Below are 23339 nucleotides of genomic sequence, written 5' to 3'. Positions count from 1 at the left end.
ATACCAGCGAGAGAGAGAAAAAAAAATAATAAAAATAAAAGATGGCGGTGTGGGCCCACCTTCTGCTTTTAACGCGAGAAGAGTTATCGGCCGTAACGCGAGAGCTGAGTTGATGAACTTGAACCAAAGGCCGGGCGAGGCGAACACCAACAAAACGAGGCTTGTACCGTGTCTCGCGCGGCGTGAAAGCACAAACAAGTCGTTTATCGTCCGCTCACTAAACAGACGTTCTAGCTTTTTTTTTTATTACTAAACAAAAAAAAAAAAAAAAAAAAAAAAAAAAAAAAAAAAAAAAAAAAAGACAAATAATGTTCCGCGGCAGTTTCGGACATGGCGTAACTAAAGTAGCTGTCATGGTGGCAGGGAACATATGGCAGGGAACTTGGTTCCTTTGGGAGGTAGGGGGGGGGGGGGAATGTTTGTGGATACAGGGTTCTACACATACACTCGGTAGAGCTCAGTCTCCCAGAGTTCCAGGCGTCGGATCTAAAAACCAACAGGGTGTTATGTCAAAATAATTGTTCTAGAGGAACAAACAGGGAGGGCTTGTAGAGCTTAGGTGATGAGGGGGGGGGGGGGTGGAGAAGAGAAGGGTGGAAAAGTTAAATAAATGAGCTGGTCATTTGTTGGTTGTAAGAGAACGCATGGACAGCATGGAAAAGATGTGAATCAACCCTCCCCCCCCCCCTTAAAAAAAATATTGAGCAAAAAAGTGTATAATGTATGCAAAGACAAATAAATCTGAAACACGTTGTCTTTCTTCAACTTCCCCCTTCCATACTCCCGTCTATTGGAGAGAAATGTGTGCTTATATACCTTTTTGTGTGTTTTGTCTTTTGTAGATATAGAACAAAGCATTCTCTACACTCTCTACGGTAGCGATATTTTTGGTCAACTTGACAGGAAGTTTTAACTATAGCAGCAACAAATTCTCCAAAGCAACAACACCCTTATACTAACAAGATTTCTCAACAGCACCAAGATCTCTATTGCACCAAAACTTGTCCAAAATACCAAGTCATCTATAATTCAAAGCATCAAGAACTCCATACCACCAAGACTTCTCTATAGAACCAAGACTTCTCTATAGCACCAAGACTTCTCTATAGCACCAAGATTTCTCTATAGCACCAAGACTTCTCTATAGCACCAAGACTTCTCTATAGAACCAAGACTTCTCTTAGGCACCAAGAACTTTATAGCACCAAGACTTCTCTATAGCACCAAGACTTCTCTATAGCACCAAGACTTCTCTATAGCACCAAGACTTCTCTATAGCACCAAGACTTCTCTATAGCACCAAGACTTCTCTATAGCACCAAGGCTTCTCTTAGGCACCAAGAACTCCATAGCACCAAGACGTCTCCATAGCACCAAGACTTCTCTATAGCACCAAGACTTCTCTATAGCACCAAGACCTCTATAGCACCAAGATTTCTCTATAGCACCAAGATTTCTCTTAAGCACCAAGACTTCTCTATAGCACAAAGACTTCTCTATAGCACCAAGATTTCTCTATAGCACCAAGACTTCTCTTAGGCACCAAGAACTTTATAGCACCAAGACTTCTCTATAGCACCAAGACTTCTCTATAGCACCAAGACTTCTCTATAGCACCAAGACTTCTCTATAGCACCAAGACTTCTCTAATCTAAAGCACCAAGGACTCTATAGCACCAAGCTATTATTTAGACAATGAAAGTAAAATATTAAAAGACGTGTGGAGCATGGACCAAACACATCCGAATGGTAATCGTATGGATCCACAAGGGACATAACTAATTTAATTCTAACAGTACGATGGTTAGGTTATTATTTCCCTTTTTGAAAAATCATGTTTTTCATTAAAATAAATGTCTCCTCTAGGAAAATCAATTGAGCCATTATAGCCTATATATACTTTTGTTTATACAATAAATGTACACATATTTCTTTATTTATATGTGCATGTGTGTGTGCGCATGTGCAGCAGGGACTGTGAATAACATAAGTTATGATTGAAAAGTCTAAAACCACATATAAAAATGTATCACATTTAATACTTGAATTATAAAAAAAACACAACATAAACAGTAAAGTAACCGCAGCAACAGGTCACTAACAATAACAACTATCCAGCATCACAAGAGAGGTTGTAGACAAACTCTACTTCATCTGCCATTAAAATTTACATGCAATAAAATGTAACGTGGTACACTGTGGTTTGGCGTTTGTAAACCAACCCAAGCGTCCAGTTTGGACCAAGATTTATATACCACCAAAATATCTATAGGACATATCACTTCACCATCCCAAGATCTCTATAGCAAAAAGACAGCTATAAAACCAATTCTTCTCCAACCCAAGTATCAAGTTAATATGCATATATATATATATATATATATATATATATATATATATATATATATATATATATATATATATATATATATATATATATATATATATATATATATATATATGCCAAGGTCAGATGACTAACTGAAATCTACTTCATCTCACCCACAGACCATCTGATAGTAACTTCTTTAAAATGTAATGTATAAAATTAGTTATTTTCAATAAAAACATAATTATGCAAATGGCAAGAGAATAAAGACAAGACTGCTCATAAATATAAAATTATATATATATATATATATATATATATATATATATATATATATATATATATATATATATATATACTGGCACAAAATAGCATGTAATCAACAACAAATATACAGGTAATTGATGCTTTACAAATTAATTTTACAAAAGCACCTCTGGAAAGAATTGAATGAAAGAGCATTTGTTAGAAACTTGAGCTTATCACCAACATTATATTTTTCATGAAACATGTATTTAAAGTTGTTTACAATCATACAAATTTTGTTTTGATTGTTCAATCAAATGCAGTTTTACCATTTACCATTTGAGTTAAAAATATAAAACTGTTAAAAATTTTTAGATCACAAAGAAGGATATGTACAAATTGAGTTCAACTATAAATATTGTTTTAGTAAAAGACTCAAATGTAACTTTTTTACGCAAATAACTTTTCATATAGAGATCAGGAGGGACTGAAAGCGTTCAGTTCTAATCACAGTCAAACTATGACTGCAAGATTCTACTGAGATTCAGTGGAGGACTTCAACTTCATCTGCCAGATAAACCATCAGTCCCCTGCTTAAATTAGTGGACCCTTTAGTCCCTTGATTAAGTTAGTTCATCTTCAGTCCCCTGCTTAAGTTAGTTCCCCTTCAGTCCCTTGTTTAAGTTAGTTCCCCTTTAGTCCCTTGATAAGTTAGTTCCCCTTCAGTCCCCAGCTTAAGTTAGTTCCCCTTCAGTCCCTTGATTGAGTTAGTGTCCTTCAGTCCCCTGCTTAAGTTAGTTCCCCTTCAGCCCCCTGATTGAGTTAGTGCCCTTCAGTCCCTTGAAGAGTTAGTGTCCTTCAGTCCCCAGGAATGTACAGTTAGTAATACAATCTACCACTACATAATCACTAGATCCCCTTCACCAACAAAACAGATAAACTCTGCTTCATCTACCCTTTTGAACAAAGTCCTCTTTACACAAGTTTTTATTTATTACTTTGTTGACATAACTAATTTTATTCGAATTAAGTCCAGTTTTATCCTTTAATTAATCATAACTTACTAAGCCGTCTATGTAATGTATTTTACTATTCTACAAATAAGAGATCATATTTATGCACTAAAATAAATTCAATTAGATAAAAATATTTAAACATAAACCCTCTATAAAGATAAACCATAACAATAACATTGTCACCTGCTACAGCTAATCGTATTCAAAATGGTGGTCTGTTATCAGATTGACAATACAGTCAATGACCTTCTTCCCGTTGGGGTAGGTCTGAAGGTCAAGGTCAGGCTGGGAGATCTTCTGGGAGAGGAGATGGTCCAGGGCTGTCCTTAAATCTCTGATCAGCTCCGCACCCTGAGGGGGAAGGGGGGGGGGGGTAGACAGAGATTTGTGCATGCGGAAACATTTTGTGATTTAGTCGATGTGGGTTTGACAATAGGAGGTTGCAAAAATAAAAGGACAATGGGTCAGTGTGGTAAAGTTGGTAAAGCTCATGGTTGCTAAATCAAAAAGTCTCGAGTTCGAACCCTCTAGCAGATGAGGCTTGTTTGCTGGGGACAGCCACTCTTCTACGAGAGACAACTCCAAAATTAAACAATTGCTGCCTTGTAGTTTGTTCTTGGTTGGACAAAGACTATGGAAGCAATATCCAAAAAGAAAAGCAGGCTGAAATCGGAGTCAATGGCCTCATTGGCACATAACCAGTTGACACGTATACTTAATTGTGATGGAGGCGTGGTCTAGTCAGCAAAGCTCATGGTTGTTAAATTTTAAAAAGTCTTGAGTTCGAACCCTTTGACAGATAAGGCTCAATCCCCTTTAACACTTAAAATTAAGAACAAAGAAGAAGAAGGGACAGGACAAAAGTGGAAAGTTATCGTCGAGGCTTTATGCTCCATAAGGAGGAAAGAGGATTTAAAACGGAACTTTATTTTTACAGCAATATTTTATGCATTTAACGACTTACCAATTTATTTCTCTAAAAAGAAGAAAAGAGACTGACGTTTTTGGATCGTAAAGAGATTTTTTCTTTAAAAAAAAAAGGCCCATACCTTTCTGTCTGCTGTCTGAAATCGAATGAGGTCGTCTACATAAACTAAAATCCTGCCATAAGAATTTTTTATGGTTATTCCACCGCCAGCAAACAGCAGTAAAGAATTCTGGGAAACCACAGTGCAATCCCGAAGGTAGACCTGCAGAAATTTGTTCAAAATATTATATAAATAATGGGATGGCATGGTCGAAGTGTAGAGCATATGACTGCTAACCCAAAAGTCTCGAGTTCAAATACAGATTCAAGTACAAAATACACCTTTGAGTCAATCCAGTTCTGATGGGTACCTAACTCATGTTGGGAAAGTTAAGGTGGCTGGGCATACTTATTACCACACTACCCCTTCATAGACTGGTGAACTTCAGTTGCCCCTTGAACCATCAGGTTCAAAAGGGAACTTTACTTTTACTTTATAATATCCGTTACTGAATTTCTACATTCTAGTCATGTTTAGTTCAATTAATATTTACACCCTTGAAATGAACAGTTCAAATTAGTTTTAAAAAAAAATATTTAAACTGCAAGATTAAAACAAGTTAATTAAAAAAGTCTAGTGACATTTATGCGCAATTTCCTTATGTTATCTAAAAATAGCTCTGACGTATAATGCTGGGTTGCGTTCAAGCTAGAAGAACAATCGGTTTGTAGGTGTTTTTGTAATTTTAAAATTTGTGACCAAACGAGAGGATATTTTTGAAAACTTTCTTCGGCAATATTGCTCTAAATTATGGCAGGAATCGATTGGTACATGTTTCAAGTCGCTAAGTGGTCTGGTTGACGAGATACGGGCCAAAAACTGCTTTTTTTCGAGGTTTTTTGGCTTTTCCGGGAAATACATGAAAGAAACCCGGAATTTTTATGGCCTATGCTCATTCTTGTAACTTGCTTAACATAATTGCTTTTGGAACTAGTCATCGATATTGCTTCGTTGAGGAGGAGATACGACTTAAAGCCCGGACACACATTCATCCATACATTCATCCATCCATCCATCCATCCAGAAATGACGCGTTAATAAACGCAATTCTCCAGAATGGAAATTGCGCTAAAAAAGACAAAAGAAAAACTGATCCAGACAATCAAGCAGCCAAATGATAGCAGTTGACCACAGCAAATTAACAAGCTTAAGGGGTCATTCATAAATGATGACCAACTTCTGGGGGGGGGGGGAGGGGGGAGGGGAAGGGGATTCAGAATTTGTGACGTTGTGTGATGAGTGGAAGAGGAAAAAATCGTCAAAAAAATAAGACCACTTATGTCTAATCTTAATCTTAACATAGTCATAGATAATGACTTGAATAAAAAGTAATGGTCACAATGTACCTGAGAAATGAAAGTAGTACACAAGATAAAAATTGTAGCCAATGCATCGCAAGGCAGAACACAGGACAACATTAAAAACTAGCATCCATCCATTTGAAATTTTTCAATTTAGCGCATAAATACTGACTAGAATTCGGTCAAAGTGTAAAGAATCTCTAAATATAAAAAGTAAATTTATTAATTTTATTTAGAGGAACAAACCTTGCTTGTTTTAACTTTTTCATGGTAGACGAGGTAGTGTCCAGGGAATGTGATCTGTTTGTGGTTTACTGATGATGGGTGAATGTTGACCTGAAAATGTAATGACACAGGTCAACTTTAGGTCAACTTAAAGTCAACATTAGGTCAACTTTAAGTCAACAATATGTCAACTTTAGGTCAATTTTAGGTCACCATTGGTCAACTTTAAGTCAAATTAAGGTCAACATTAGGTCAACTTTAAGTCAACAATAGGTCAACTTTAGGTCAATTTTAGGTCAATATTAGGTAAACTTTAAGTCAAATTTCAACATTAGGTCAATTTTAAGTAAAATTTAGGTCAACTAAGTAAAATTTAGGTCAACAATAGGTTAACTTTAAGTAAAATTTAGGTCAACATTAGGTCAACTTTAGGGCGACATTAGGTCAACTTTAGGTTAACATTTTGAAAACATCAAGTTCAGGCTAATGTAACAAGTTTTCCTTAATCATTCCATAAAGTATTATATAATCTTGTTTTTTTTTTACATTTTATAAAATATTTGAGAAAAAACTATTTTAAAAGAGTGGGTTAAAAATCTAAAGAACATACCAGTTCATGGTCTTTGGTTTTAAACTGGTAACGAGATCCTGTGGAGGGGAATGATTTTATTACAAACATTATTTATTTGATGGGCAGCCCTGACCCAATGCATACAGGCTTGGTTTATCAAGATATTGTGAGAAATACTGTGCCTTTACTTTACCCAACCTAGTGTCAAGTACCCAATAGAGCTAAGTTGACTCAAGGTGTTATATGGAAAGTCATGTCAGCTTTGTATACTTCTGCTTTGTGTCCCTTCTCACTAAACTTGGCTGAAACAGGGTCCTAAGTACATACATGGCCATTTCAGCTCCCTGAGCTAAATCTTTATGTTACTCTTCAAACATGGTGGTCAACAGGGCAGATGAAGTAGAGTTCACCTGTTTCTGAAACAACTGCATTTGAAGGGATAGTGTTGATCAGTTCCATGCCCTGCAACATTTACTTTTGCTTACATGTCAGGTACCCATTAAAGCTGAGTCAACACAATGACGTCCTATAGACTCGAACCCGAGATCTGAACTCCAGACATTCGGGTTAACAGTCATGTGCTCTACCACCCCACCATGCTGTCCCATGGCTTACGCCTTTGAGCAGTACATGGTTTGATCATCGCTAAAATTTTTACCAAAGCAAATGAAAATTAAGTGAAATGACGTACCTCTGTAGGATCGGATTAATGGAGTGATAATTTCAATAACGTTGGGGTAGAGGGCAGCTACCAACATGGCAGACAGTAGAGCTGTATTGTCTGAATTTACATTAGCCTGGGGTAGGAAGAAAAATTATAATTTAAATGTAAAAAACAAAAATTTAATTCAATAACAACACACTTTCATCTGAATTTACATTAGCCTGAGGTATAAAACAAGTTACAATTTACATGTAATAAAAAAAAATTTAGTTCAATAACAACACACTTTCATCTGAATTTACATTAGCCTGAGGTATAAAACAAGTTACAATTGTAATGTAAAAAAAAAAATTTAATTCAATAACAACACACTTTCATCTGAATTTACATTAGCCTGAGGTATAAAACAAGTTACAATTTTAATGTAAAAAAAAAAAAAATTTAGTTCAATAACAACACACTTTCATCTGAATTTACATTAGCCTGAGGTATAAAACAAGTTACAATTTAAATGTAAAAAAAAAAAAATTTAGTTCAATAACAACACACTTTCATCTGAATTTACATTAGCCTGAGGTAGGAAAACAAAATTATAATTTAAATGTAAAAAAAAAAAAATTAATTCAATAACAACACACTTTCATGTGAATTTACATTAGCCTGAGGTATAAAACAAATTACAATTTAAATGTAAAAAAAAAATTTTAGTTCAATAACAACACACTTTCATCTGAATTTACATTAGCCTGAGGTATGAAACAAGTTACAATTTTAATGTAAAAAAAAAACTTTAGTTCAATAACAACACACTTTCATCTGAATTTACATTAGCCTGAGGTGGGAAGAAAAATTATAATTTAAATGTAAAAAACAAATTTTTAATTCAATAACAACACACTTTCATCTGAATTAATATCAGTCTGATATTAGTAGTGGGGAAAAAATTATTTTAATTTAATTTAATTTTAATCAAAATATTTTTAATAATGTAAAATATTTAAGTGTGCTTATAGTCAACAGGGTAATTAACCACAAACGTTTCATTTTTTAATTATTATTTTATTATATCTAATTATATAAACTTGATTGCTTGACTAAATTTAATTTTAAAAATGTACATTATTAAATTATTTTTTTATGTGTATATTCTAAATGCAAATTTTTCAAAAAAATTTATCTTTCGTATGCCTACAAAAAAACGTCAATCGTACACATCTATCCTTAGTCAGACAGCTGTAATAGTTTATCCATATATCCTTGTGTATATTTTTTAACCTTAAGATGTTGAGAGGGGGGGGGGGGGGGTAAGGAATATATATATATATATATATATATATATATATATATATATATATATATATATATATATATATATATATATATATATATATATATATATATATACATAAACACCAATTTTCCAATTTTTAAATTCTTCCTGTTGGTTAACTGCTCTGCTAAACTATGACAAGAATGAGATTAATGAGAGGCAACTATTTTGAAAATGTCACCTCCTCTCCTGTGACCAGCTTGACGCCATCAGACGCCTTGTTTGACAGCATCAACACGTCCCTCTGTCTGATGCCTGGACGGATGAAGCCAATGTTGGACAGCAGCTCCACGTATTGGTGCTTCAGGCTAGTTAGCATCTGCTCACAGAAATTCAAAAGGTTAAAAACTTTGACTAAAATCTTAAGAAACAAAAAAAAAATGTCACTCTTTTATACACTCATCAAAAAACGACTGTAGGCCTATATAAATGCATCTGCTCACAGAAATTCAAAAGGAAATTAAAAACTTTGACTAAAATCTTAAGAAACAAAAAAAAAATTGTCACTCTTTTATACACTCATCAAAAACCGACTGTAGGCCTATATAAATGCATCTGCTCACAGAAAGGGAAATTAAAAACTTTGACTAAAATCTTAAGAAACAAAAAAAAAATTGTCACTCTTATACACTCATTAAAAAAAGACAGTAGGCCTATATAAATGTATAAATGTAAACCAATTATAAATTTTTTTAAAATAATTGATTTATTCATTGATTTTTTTTCAAAATTAATAAGAGAATTAGATAAAAAATGTTTCAATAACAGATGTAGTGGTCTGGTTTTTGTTGACAGTTGTTGCAAGCAGTAAAGCTTTTATAATTGTAAATCAAACTGAAAAAACATGGCATGGTGTAATGCTGTGCTTACAACAAAACTAAATTTTATTGGCTTTTATTTGATGTTTTCCATAAAATCTTAACAAATCAAAACTTGGGTTGGATTAGTAGTTCCCAAAGCAGCAGAAGCAAACTTAATTAATTAAAACCTGGCTTGGAATAGTAGTGCCCACACCAGAATCAAACCTAATTAAATTAAAACATGGCATGGAATAGCAATTTTCACAACAGAACCAAACCTAATAAATTGAAACATGGCATGGAATAGTAATGCCCACACCAGAACCAAACCTAATAAATTGAAACATGGCATGGAATAGTAATGCCCACAACAGAACCAAACCTAATAAATTGAAACATGGCATGGAATAGTAATGCCCACAACAGAACCAAACCTAATAAATTGAAACATGGCATGGAATAGTAATGCCCACAACAGAACCAAACCTAATAAATTGAAACATGGCATGGAATAGTAATGCCCACAACAGAACCAAACCTAATAAATTGAAACATGGCATGGAATAGTAGTGCCCACAACAGAACCAAACCTAATAAATTGAAACATGGCATGGAATAGTAATGCCCACACCAGAACCAAACCTAATAAATTGAAACATGGCATGGAATAGTAATGCCCACAACAGAACCAAACCTAATAAATTGAAACATGGCATGGAATAGTAATGCCCACAACAGAACCAAACCTTGTATAATTAAAACATGGCATGGATTTAGTGAAGCAAAAAATACCTGAAGTGTTCTGTGTGAAAGGAAATTGTCTTTACAGAAGGTAGATGCCTTGTGGCTGGATACAGCCCTTGCCTTGTACCACTCCTTCAACAATGAATAAATAAGAGGTACTGTTACATTAAAATAGACACTGGAGTTAATTGTTAGCAAGTTTAGGCAGAGGCGTAGCGAGGGGGGGGCTGCGGACTGCACCGGGTGACACCATTTAAGGGGGTGACACCAACGCAAAAAATATCAAAATATATAGAGACAAACTTGAGAGGGGGGGTGCAAATCGAAAGTTCGAGGTGGTGGGGGGTGCAAATCAAAAGTTTGAGAGGGGTGCAAATCGAAAGTTTGAGGGGGGGGGTGCAAATTGAGAATTTGAAAGTTTGTCACCGGGAAGGGTCGCTATGCCGAGGGGGGGGGAGGGGGTGGCACCATTAAGTGCCGCACCGGGTGACACCCGACCTCCCTACGCCACTGGGTATAGGCAGTGTCTGGGGACACTGTAGGAAAAAGATGATCATAAGCAGTACTTCATTTTTAAACAAAAGGTTGCCAGAAAAACTTCCTGTAAACCTTTCATTTAAAAAAAAAATTTACACACGTTTTTTAACTGCATTTTTGAATTACTAAAAAAACCAAGAGTTTGAAGATATATGTAGTAAGCCCAATTACAGTCATACAATAATGAGGGCATGCATAAATACCATGATACATACATACACAAACAAGCAGATACAAAAATATATATTTAAACCCACATATAAGCAGTCACACATACATAAAGACATAAATACTCACATGCACACGCAGGCCTACATACATGCCTAAAAAAAGCATACAAAGCCAGGTACCTCATAAGCTTTCAGCATTGTCAAATGATCTGAAAATGACGTAGAAAATTCTTTTTTTTTGTCAGTGGCCTCTTTCTTACAGTTGAATGGTGAAATCTACAGGAAAATTATATCAGATAAAGTTTTCTTCTTTAATGCAACAATGTAACCCTAATTCATTAAGTAATTTAGAAACGTTTTCCATGTGTCAGAATGCTTTACTTTTTATTTAAAGAATTAAGATGTAAATCAAAGTTTGATCAGTTAGAAAACTAGATTGGCCTTACTAATGCAGGCCTCATTAATTAATTTAGTAACTTTTAATTAGAATCAGAACGTATATTATCCAATTACGAGCTGACTTGCGACGTAGCATAGGCCGCTATCTAGTTTTTTTTATTTTCTGCTTATCAGCAGTTTATAATTTGTGAATTCAACACTAACCCCCCCCCCCCCCCCCACCTACCCTATGAAAGCAGCCGTCCATGACGACAGTTTACAGAAGAAAATGAAAAGATAAAGCAGAAATTGCTACCTCCTCTCCATTTCAAATCGTTTAAATACAAAATTATCTGCCCCTTATAGCCATCATTAATTCAAATCTGCTCTACAATTGTAAACATTCGTCGTGAACCAAAGCTCACCAGACTGGTGGGGTGATAGCGATATGCTTGGAGAGCAAGGGAGGGGGAAGCGAGGTCTGCTTACGTGGTGGTGTCCCGCATGTAGAGAATTATATATATAGTTTGTTTTACTTTTTAAAAATTAATAATCAAGATATTAATCAAACTTTGATGCCCGTGAGTACCAGGGAGCATATATTATCAATAGTCCCACAAGGCATTACCGAGCAATATAAATCTAACACTGGTTTAATGTCTAACCATATCTAATATCCTAATCCTAACACTAGCTATAGGCACCAAACAAATTGTAGCCTGGGACTTGATTATAGGAACATATTTTAATTGCCTGATACACGTGTGGTTGGAAAGTTTGTAACTTTTCATTACAATTATTTCAGTGTTTGCGTAAACTATGGTAGTGACTGTCGTGTGCTATCAAAATAAAACAAGTTACTCCAAACGCTGGACCTATCGTAAATTAAAAAAACACAAACTCACAAATGGAGATTTGAAGCTCAGGGTTGCTGCCATGGTCAAGGTCGAGTCCAGACATTTAAATATCGCACCAAACAACATTAGTTTCCCAATCCTATTGAAAGAATTTCAAACGCAAATTAAGTTCAACAAATCTTTCATCAGGAAATAGTTAAGATTTTTTAAATAAAAATTGTCTAACCTGACATCCACAGGTAGGGAGCCTACATGGTAACCCAAGGGAGTTAACTCCTGTTGAAAAAAGTTAACATCAGTTAATTGAATCACCACTGACTGATTATCAAAATAAGATATGATAAATCCAAAGAAGAAATTTCAAAGGTTTGAAAGAAATATAATTTATTCCTTCTAGCAAAAAAAAAACTTTTTTAAAATAAAAATAATGACAAATAAAAAGGGGAGATCAATCTAACCTGATTGCTGTCAAGGGCACCAAGATCTGTCAATCTTTTCACAGCTCCTACCACTGCTTCAGGAGGGGGTGGTTCTATCAATCCAAGCAGAACTTTCTAAATAAATATTCAGACAGAATGTAAACACATTTATCCAAGCAGAACTCTCTAAACAAATATTTAGAAAGACATTATTCTTTGGGTGTAAGGACAGTGAATCTATCAATCCAAGCAGAACTATAAATAATATTCAAACACATTGTATACTTTTTATTGAAGGTGAAGTTCTCCAACTGTAAAAATTTTAAAGAAAATTTATTTTAAAATCCTAATTAATAACAAGAGACCTAAGCTAATTATGTATAATTTATTTATTGCAATTTTTAAAAATTAAAATATAAAATAAAATTGTAAAACATTTATGATAAGAGATAATTCAACTATATTTGTCATTTTAACTCATAAACAACTACAGTAGTAAAATTCCTCTATAAACTCAGTGATCAACAGGGCAGATGAAATAGATTTTATACGTTTCTTGACCTCGGCATATGAAGTGAGTGGGTGGTCAGCACTATGCCCAACCGCCGCCTTTACTTTTCCCAATGTCAGTTAGGTAACCCACAGAGCTGGTTGTACTCAGGGAGGTTCTACTGACTCAAGCCTGGGATCCGAACTCGACACTTTCAGGTTAGCAGTCTAGCATTCTACCACCATCCCCTGTTCATAAACCAAAACAGAGATCCAACTCGAGACCTTTAGGCTAGAAGCCAAATGCTCTACCATTCAAGTACACTGTCCCTAAACATCTCTAGAGTGACTGTGATGACGCAAGGTTGCATCGGAGAGGCCAGGTAGATAGCAGAAACAGGCTATAGCGAGTTGGTCAGAGAGAGACCAATAAAAATAAGGGAGGCGTGGGTCAGTAGAGAGATTAGCGGCAGTGGATAGGTTGCTAGCGAAGAGTAGAGAAGGTGTTAGGAAACAGTCAGAGACGGTCGAGATATGTAGGGCTAGGTAACAGTTGATAATTAGTGAAGAGAGCGGTCAGATAGGTAGATCTAGGAAACGGCAGACAGTAGTAGTAGAGAGTATAGAATAGGCTAGTTAGGTAGGGAATTAATTTGATTGTTTAATAAAGGACATTTATCTTTGAATTGGACTTGTGTGTGTCAATTCCAAACTATAACCAGGCTGGTATTATCTTCATCACCCCCACTCTCACATCTGGGTTGATGTTATATTCCCCCTCACAACTGGTGACAAGAAGAAATTCTAACCAATCCACGCGTACCCTCACAGTGACCTTATACAAATATTCCTAATGATGATACAGAAAAGGTCATAAACATTGAGATGTTAAAAGATGTGTCTATGAACTCAAACCTGGATGTCTTGGTTCTTGAACAAGGTCATGACCTTGGTCCTTAAGACCAGCTGTTCCAGACAAGTTCGTTGGATTTCTGGTGATAAAAAAATGGATCGAGTTGAAGTTTTTTTTTCAAGTTAAATTGAGATAAATAAAACAATCCCAGCGCAAATAATTTGTAAAAAATGTTCATTGGCCTTGACAGACTTATAATTTAGCCAACTCTTAACATTACGGTAGGGTACTGACTCACCTGGCACAGGCTGCTCCAGCAGGTGATACCTGTAGCGGTAGGACGTGAACAGGTGGAAGCACTTGCCCGCCTGCACCCTGCCCGCCCTGCCCATCCGCTGCAGGGTGTTGGTCCTGGATGTCCACACCATGTCCAGGCTCTCCATGCTCTTCACCTGGTCAAACCTGAAGGTCAAGGTCAGGGGTAGAATTTTTTTTTTTTTTTAAGCAGAGAATAATCTTGTGAGAAATTATGGTTGGGGTTTGCACTTAATCCTACAGTTATTCGATATGTTTTTTTTTTTGTTCTGATCCAATACATATACATTATTTTATTCAATATTCAGAACTCAATGGTTTTGCTAATAATGGTAGGCCTACAGTACTAGCTAACGTATTGGTACAGAACTAGCAGACTTCTTCTTCGTTCTTAATTCTAGTCTTGGAAGGTATTACCTTCCCAATTAAGTATTATGTGTCAACTTGTTATGTGCCATTTAGGCAGTTGACTCCTATTTCAGCCTGCTTTTCTTTTTGGATTTGCTTCCATAGCCTTAGTCCAACCAAGAACAAACTACAGCAGTAGCGTAGCGAGGGCGGGGCGGGGGGGGGGGACGACATATGTCCCCGGGCGCCGAGCTTAGGGGGTGCCAAAATGGGTTGGAAAAATAAATTGAAATCTCGAGGGGGGGTGCAAATCGAAAGTTTGAGGGGGGGGGGGGGTGCAAATCAAAATCTCGAGGGGGGTGCAAATCGAAAAGTTTGTCCCCGTGCGCCGGGAAGGGTCGCTATGCCTCTGAACTACAAGGCAGCAGTTGTTTGATTTTGGAGTTGTCTCTACTAGAAGAGTTGCTGTCCCCAGCTGTCGAGCCTCATCTGCCCAAGGGTTCGAACTCGAACATTTCGGTTTATCAGCCATGAGCTTTTCTGTCTCGACCACGGCGATCCCTACTGGCTGAAATATTGGCAGTTATTGCTGGCTACTTTATACAGTACTACCTGGTTAAGTACAGTGCAGCAGGAATACATAAGGCAAACACAAACACGATAAAATTAAACAGACCTCATTTCTTTCATTCTCCCTGTATCAATCACATACACAATATCATCTATGGTAATGGACGTTTCAGCTATGTTAGTTGACAAGACTATTTTTGTCACACCCTCTTCCGGCTTTCTGCAAAAAAAAAATATTTTACTCTTCAGATTCAGATGAATTAACTAATCTGGTTTTAAAAGGTAACAAATTATTAAGTTTTACTTATAAAGAAACATAAATATTTTACTCTTTTAATTCTTATGAATTTACTAATCTGGTTTTAAAAGGTAAACAAAGTATTGAGTTTTACTTACAAGAACACCGAATATTGTTCCTCAGATGATAGCGATGAGTGCAAAGGAATTATCTTAAAACTGATTTTTTAAAACAAAGAATTAAACTTTGGTTTCTATGTTAATGGATAAACTAATTTCAAACATTTCAAATATGTTCAAGAGCAAATTTACAGAGATATCTAATATTTGTCATTTGTATATCTACTATTTATGATGTTTGGGTTTTAGCTAATTATTGGTGTTCAATTAAAGATTACATGGTAAACAGAATAGCCTAATTAACTTTACTGAGCTTTTTACCTTTACTGAATTATCTTTCATTATGAAGTGATCTTTAACTGAGTTACCTTACTTTATTGAGTAATCTAACTTTACTGAACTATATACTGTTAATATTGAACTTAACTGAGTTGTCTAACCTTACATAGTTAAAAACTAAACAGAGTTATCTAACTTTACTTAGTTATGTAACTTAATTAAATTACATGGGTTGTTTGACTAAGAAAATGTATCTTACTTCAATGAATTCCTGGAGAACTCTTTGCACTCAAAGATCAGGTCATAGAGGGTTTGGATCTCCTGGTAACCAGGCAGGAAGACCAGGATCGCTCCTTTAACTGGAACCTTATAAACATTGGGGAAAAAAATTTGCTTCAAGAGATATCAATTCTAGAGCTATTTTTTTAAATTAGATTTTTTAACAGGGTAGCCAGTCAGGAAGACAAGGATCGCTCCTTTAACTAGAAGCTTATAAACATTGGGGAAAAAAATTTGCTTCAAGAGATATCAATTCTAGAGCTATTTTTTTAAATTAGATTTTTTTACAGGGTAGCCAGTCAGGAAGACAAGGATCGCTTCCATATGTGGGATCTAATAAACATTTTTGAAAATGTTATTTTAAATGTAGCAATTAATTTCTAAAGCTATTTTTTTAATACATTTTTTTTTAAATAATAGTTAACAGATTAAAGAAAAGAGCCATAGGACAAATGAAGCAGAGTTGATCTGTTTCTTGGACCATCAAGTTTAATGGACTGTGTGGTCAACTTATATGAAGCTGAATAGAGTCAAGTACCAATCAGAGCTCAGAAATGAGCTTGAGACATACAAGTTATCAACTGTGTGCTCTACCATCCCACCACGCCATGCAGATTCAATAATTTATAATTTGTGTTTTTAAAAGATTATTTGTAAGCACATAATGGGTTTTTTAAATATAGAAACTTAAATTTTCTAATTTCTATTGGTGTAAGATTTTAAATAAAAACATTTTTACACACACAATATAATTTTGTTTTTAAAAAATGCTTTTCACAGTTGTAGCCTACTTAAATAATCGACAGTTAAGTTTTAAATCAAGAACAACAAATGCCCTCTGCTCAACTGAAACCAGTTACCTGTCTGTCCTGTTTCACTATCCACTCAATCAAATGGACAATCAGCTCATAATTAATTTTCTCACACTCCATTGCTGCCAGAGTTTTGAGGGAGGAAGTTTTCAGCCCTGGTATCCCAGATCAACAATTGATTTATTTTTTTTCAACAAACAAAAGCACAGATTTACAACTTAGACTAGATTAACAAATATGGAGTATATAGGTATGCTATAAAATATACTAACCTTAAATTTCTAGTAAAGTAATAATTGAATTATTGTGCAGAAGTATTACAATGTAATTTAAAGTAAAATTCAATCTAATATAGTGAAATATGTTCCCTTGATTTAGAGTTCTGTATCGGTTAAAATTTTTCTAGCATTAAAGAGTTCACAAGCTGGAAATTTGTTTTAGCTTTGACGATTCATTTTAAGTGTTTGTAGTATTATTTAAATAATTATTAAGTAATAAAAACTGTCACAAACTACACATAGCACAGATAAAAGTATGACAAAAAGATTTATTAAAAGTCCTTGATTGCCATTATTTGTTGAATATAAAATACCTTAGTGCCTCTGACATGGTATTATTATCATCTTTTCCCTTTTATGCCCAAGACATAGGGCCCCCCACAGAAAGCTCTCTCCACTTTTACCAATCTCTTATGATTTTCTTAGCAGTCACCAAAGATAGTCCTGCTTTTGTCAGTTAATTTTCTACTGTTCACCTCTATGCCCCTCGTGTATTGTAGGGGGGTTTTATGGGATTGTTAAAACCACACTTCTAATGACAAACTCCTGCCTCTGCCACTGACTACTACACTTTACGCCTGTTGAAAAGAAAAAACCATTGAATCACCTGAGTATCTTGCCTTCAACTGTTGGGGACTTAACTTGGCATCTGGCAGAGTGGGCTTTGCCTCGTCCGACCTTCCTGAGCTGGTGTGCAGCTGACGGTCAAGGTCATGGAAGTGGCGTGTTTCACTTCTTGGGCGAGCATAGTGTGAGTCCATCTCCATGACATAACTGAAGAAATATAACTTTTATAATGCAAGGTCTAAGCTTAATTTTTTTTTAATTTAAAGGGATCAAGGGAAAAGGACTACGCTATTATAAAACTGAATATTCGTTAGCTTGTTAAAAGTTTTGAGAAATCAGGTGCAACTTTTTTTAGATGTTGATTTTTTTTAAATTTACTATGGCGATATGAATTGTATGAAAGGTGTGTTGTTAGGCAATGAAGTACAGTAAACTATGTGTGTGTGTTCTTTTACTTTTGTATTATTAGACAGTGTGGAGTCTGGGTTTATTGACATGTATGTTTTTGTTGGGAGTGAACGAGTGTAACAAAGGAAACGACTGCTCATGTAATGGCAGATGTGTTGTGAGCGGGAGTAAGGAGGTGTGTAATGATGTGTGATAGTCAAGGGTGGCGAGTGGAATAAGGAAGAGAAAAAGCGTTATATTGAGGTTGGCACTTTGAAGTTGAGATTAAAATCCTTTGATTCATTCCTAACGACTTGTGTCTACCTGTGTCTAAAGAAAATACACCCTCACACTTACCTTGTTTGATCTATCACATCTTCCAAAAAAAATTGTTCAACCTCAAACAAACGCCCTGCATAAAGAAGACACAAAGTTAATTTGTTTTTAAAAGCAGTTACGGCAACAATTTCTCATTTTTTAAATGACTGCACATTACATTTTAAAGCCTGGTTTTAACAAAGTAAAAAAACAATCGCAACTAACCTGGAATGTCATAAATTGGACAAACACCAAAATATTCTGAGAACAGACTAGTATTCATGGTGGCGCTCATCAATATAACTTTCAGATTTTTGCAGACTTTTAGGATATCTCGCACAATCATCAGAAGAAAATCACTGGGTTATGAAATAAAACAAATAAAAATTTGGTTGTAACATTGAAAAAAACAAATAGAGATTTTTTTTTTAGTCCATAAAACACCTATTGCAATAAGTGATCATCATCTTCTCCCGCTCATGTCCAAGACAAATGGAGCAGATGAAGTAGAGTTCATCTGCTTCAGAGACCTCGGCATATGAAGGGATAGTGTGGTCAGCACTATGCCCAGCCACCTTTGTTTTGCCTAACATGAGTTAGGTATCCATCAGAGCTGGGTGGACTCAGTGACATTCTACTGACTTGAACCCAAATTCCAACTCGAGACTTTCGGGTTAGCAATCTAGCTCTTAACCACTAGGCCAAGCAGTCCCATACAATAAGTTATACTGGCCACTAATGGCATTATTGTTAGCTTTATCAGCAAACACAAAACAATTGCTAACAGACTGGTATAACAAAAAATGACAGCCTCACAAATAACTAAGTAAATACCAGAAAAACTGTCACTTTAACAAATGGCCTGTTTAAAGTTTAAAAAACAAGCTATTGATTGTTCATGTTCATGCTGTTCATCATAATAAAAACCTAGCCAGAAGAATGGATGTTTATGAATGATTGTCTTAATTTAGCATTTGATATATACAACTACTTTGGACAGGTACTAAATTTAATTATAAAAAAAATTGTAATTGAAAAAAAATATTTTTTTAATAATTTTTTTCAATTCATAAATTTTGTTTACTGTTAAAGGAAAATGGGTTTCAGAAATATGAGAAAATGACCTTCACCTTTCAGAAGACCTCTCATGAACCTCATCGATGATTACATGTGAAACATGTTCCAATGTGGGATCACCCTCCAGCCGACGTAAGAGTATACCAATAGTGCAGAACAGAAGTCGAGTTTGATTGGACTGTACAGATGTGTTTTTAAAAAGTCGGGTTAAAAAACTTTATGGAACAAACAAAGACTGTAATAAAATATTTTGTTCTATACTTTGAAAAAAATTTCATTCTTTACTCTGCAGTATTAGTTTTTATATAAATTTATATTAAAAAAAAAACTTGTATTACTCAAAATTCATTGCCTATTTTGAACATGAATTAATTAGTTTCATAATTTAACTTTAAAATTGGATATCCGAAACCATGATTTAGCAACAATACAATACAAAGCAATGCTTAAAAAAATTATAATAGAATTAATACTAAAACACTTTTACCGTATTGCTTTCTAGGCGAATTTGGTACCCCACTAGACCCCCTAAGGGTTCGGCCATTTCTTCCGCAACACGCTTGGCCACAGACATGGCTGAGATTCTTCTGGGTTGGGTACACACAATGTTTGCTGCAAACTCCTCTTCTTGCAGGGCTTCCTCCAGTATATACTGCGGCACTTGGGTTGACTTGCCACAGCTGGTCATAGAGAAATTAAATTTAGGGTGTTACATGTCATAGAGGACAGCGTGGTTGGATTGTAGAGCTAACAACTGCTAACAATAAAATCTTGAGTTCGGATCTTGAGCTTGAGTCTGCACTATGTCCATTAGTCGATTCAGATATGATGGGTACCTAACTTATGTAGGCTGATGGGCATAGTGCTGACCATACTATCCACTTTAAATTCCGAGATCATTGAAACATGTGAAATCTACCCCATCTTGGGCATGAATGAGAAAAGATAATGATGTCACACATCAGTAAAGATTAATGCTATACTGACTCTCAAAAACTTAAGGCTATACAGCCACACAATCACTTTATTCAGATAAAAATTATCTCCCTTATTGATTATCAGACTCAAAATTTGCACTTTACTTTATTAATGTTTAACTATTATTATAAACAATTTTGATTACTTATTTTAAAAAAACTACAACTGACTCGGCTCTCAAAAACTTTATACAATACAGCCACACAATCACTTTATCCAGATAAAATTATCTCCGGCAGATTCAAAATACGAACTTGACTTCATTAATGTTAAATTACTATTATAAACAATTTTGATAAATTGATAAATTGATTTTTTAAAAAAACTACGACAAAGTGAGAGTAAAGACCCTACCCAGTAAGTCCACTAATGATGACCACCTGGTTCTCTGCAATAAAATCCAAGATTTGATTTCTATGGTTCCATGTGGGAAGATTTTTTCTAATTGCTTGCATACGTGAGTACTCTGGTGTGATCTAAAAAAAACCAACAACAATAAAAAATGTACCACACTCATTAAACAGATAAAATAAAAGCTAAAAAAAAAAACAGTGTTGAATTAAAATACTGTAGTGTATTCTAAATACATTATGGATTTGATTTTGCTTTTAGATTTATCACACACACAGTATATGTATATATGAACATAAGTATGTGCAGGTGTATGTATTTTATATGTATTCTATAAATATGTAATTTATATGTTACTTTATTATGTTGAATAATGTATCTGTTGTATATGTTGTATTTCTTGTCTATATATACATGCATGTAAATTAGTAATGAAGACAGCTCTTATGAATGCAGCAGAGAATATCTTATAGTACTAAACTGAAAAACTAGTGTGATTTGGCACAACAAAATTATTATGATCCCAGAGTAAAGTTTGCTATTTCTTTAAAGAATAGGGCAATGAAATGAGTATTACACAAGAGTAAATAGTGTTGGGTTTTTTAAAAACACAAACCTTTTTAACTTCATGCCCCAGTTTTATAATTTGATTCATGTCGAGCATCTCTTCTGGATCACAGTGGTATGAGTATTTGATTGAATTAGCTATCTTTAATGACGCAATGTTTGTTGATTCTTCTTCTACAGCTTCAAGACAGCCTTCACCGCTATCTCCTGGTGAGCTGGAATAAGAATCTTATTTTTGACCTATCTTGTGCAAGTTTTTTTCTATTTTAATTTCCTAAACCTTTTCATTTTAATTATTTTTAATTTAACTGTTTGAAGTATTTTTCGGATAAGCATAAACATTCAGGTTTGTATTTAGTAGTTTGTTAAAAATATAAGAAGGCATTATAAGGAACACGTGCAATATAACCCCTTCTTACACTACACATTATTAGTTTTCAAGTTCATATATATAAAGCATTATAAAATATAGTGTGGCTAATGAAAAGCTAACCCATTTGAGAGATTCTTTGTCTCCAAAGACTCAAGAGTATTTCTGACAATTTCCTGCATTTCACTATCCATCTTGAAAGATTTGATGTTGGCATCAAAGGCAGAGGTAACTCCAATCCCCAATTTCTCTTGCAAGAGCATGAAAATATTTTCTGGATCTAGACCTAGGGAGAAAAAAACATAGATCTATCAATCATCATCCATGGCAATATAATAATTTAGTAATATTTTTACTTTTTTTTTTAGTGTTAGTATCCTCTCCGAAACATGTGCCACTTTGAGTTAGACCTCTAAGTTTAAGTATTATAATTATAAGTAATATATTCATATAAGTAAGCCTTAACTTTAATAAGTCATAAGTCAAGCAATTTAATAAAAGATTATAGTGTATTATAGTTATAGAGTATACTGTATAGACATAGTATAGTACTAGTAGTAGCCTATTTAATTTATAATTTATTAATTAGTGACATTTTTGTAGAAGTACTAAATGTAAATGATTTGTCAGGCCTACTAACTAACTACTTTTTTTTCTAACTAGGATCTAGATTTTATTAGGCCCTACTATTTATTTATTTCTTAATTTCTAAATTTTAATATTTTAATTGCAAACAAACCTTCTGCCATGTTGTATTATTGTTGTTCACTTTGGCTTATTAATATTATTATACTATTATTAATAAATAGATTATTTTCTTCCTAGCTATAGATCTAAGTAGCCTAGATCTATAGCAGCATAGCTAGAAAGACCTAGTTTTCTAGATCTAGATCTAGAGCTCTAGATTCTAGATCTCTGCATGCTACTAAAAAAAAACTATTACTACGTATCTACGTAACTACGCTGACTACAGCAGACTACACTACAGACAGTTTTAGTTTTTAACTTTTTATGCTCAACAAATCTACATTCTTCTATTAATAGTTATTATTAGATCTAGAAGACAATATATATCTAGATCTAGATTCCAAAACAACTTATGATATTTGATATATTGCACCCTTTGATTACAGATCTAAATTGATTTAGACTACATTGGCTTGATCTTTCAAGATTCACTTTCACTTTTAAAGAAATATTGATTCATCAGCTGGGCTATTTTAAGTTTTTACATTCCTAGAAATATAGAGTAGATTTAGGGAATTTCCATTAGGAACGCTGGATTTTCCAGTTTAGCGTAATCTACGAAAAAAAAAATTCTTAGGTCGATTCACCAATAACTCCTCGATTACTTTTATAATGTGTTCTTTTTAAACTGATGTTTTAATATTAAAATACTTGCATAGTTAATATGATAAATTTTGTATCTTACAACTTAGGGGCGAAATTATAATTTTATTTTGTTATTAGGAAAAATAAATCTATATTTTAAGATATTTTTTATTTATCACGTGATACCTGTTCACATG

At 34.4% G+C, this 23339-nt stretch overlaps 1 protein-coding gene across 1 annotated transcript; it reads right to left on the bottom strand.

The window, feature by feature from the left end:
- Positions 1-2692: 2692 nt before the first annotated feature.
- On the bottom strand, positions 2693-22757 carry LOC131928334 (putative ATP-dependent RNA helicase DHX57). Its single transcript, XM_059284333.1, has 26 exons — positions 22550-22757; positions 21934-22096; positions 21490-21655; positions 20877-20998; positions 20032-20224; positions 19598-19722; positions 18693-18826; positions 18507-18561; positions 17803-17969; positions 16966-17072; positions 16086-16192; positions 15587-15646; positions 15297-15410; positions 14256-14419; positions 14020-14096; positions 12655-12750; positions 12423-12472; positions 12245-12335; positions 11142-11237; positions 10303-10386; positions 8892-9029; positions 7408-7513; positions 6756-6793; positions 6167-6256; positions 4641-4781; positions 2693-3942 (listed from the first exon to the last, which is right to left on the bottom strand). Exons 1-26 carry the CDS (start codon positions 22557-22559, stop codon positions 3784-3786), a joined length of 2853 nt encoding a protein of 950 aa, XP_059140316.1. The 5' UTR covers positions 22560-22757; the 3' UTR covers positions 2693-3783.
- Positions 22758-23339: the final 582 nt, after the last annotated feature.

The sequence above is a fragment of the Physella acuta genome, unplaced genomic scaffold (genome assembly GCF_028476545.2).
Source record: "Physella acuta isolate Inbredline_101_S28 unplaced genomic scaffold, ASM2847654v3 ptg001483l, whole genome shotgun sequence".
NCBI classification, from domain to species: Eukaryota; Metazoa; Mollusca; class Gastropoda; family Physidae; genus Physella; species Physella acuta.
The sequence above is the reverse complement of the archived record's forward strand: the minus strand, read 5'-3'. Positions and strand labels throughout refer to the sequence as shown.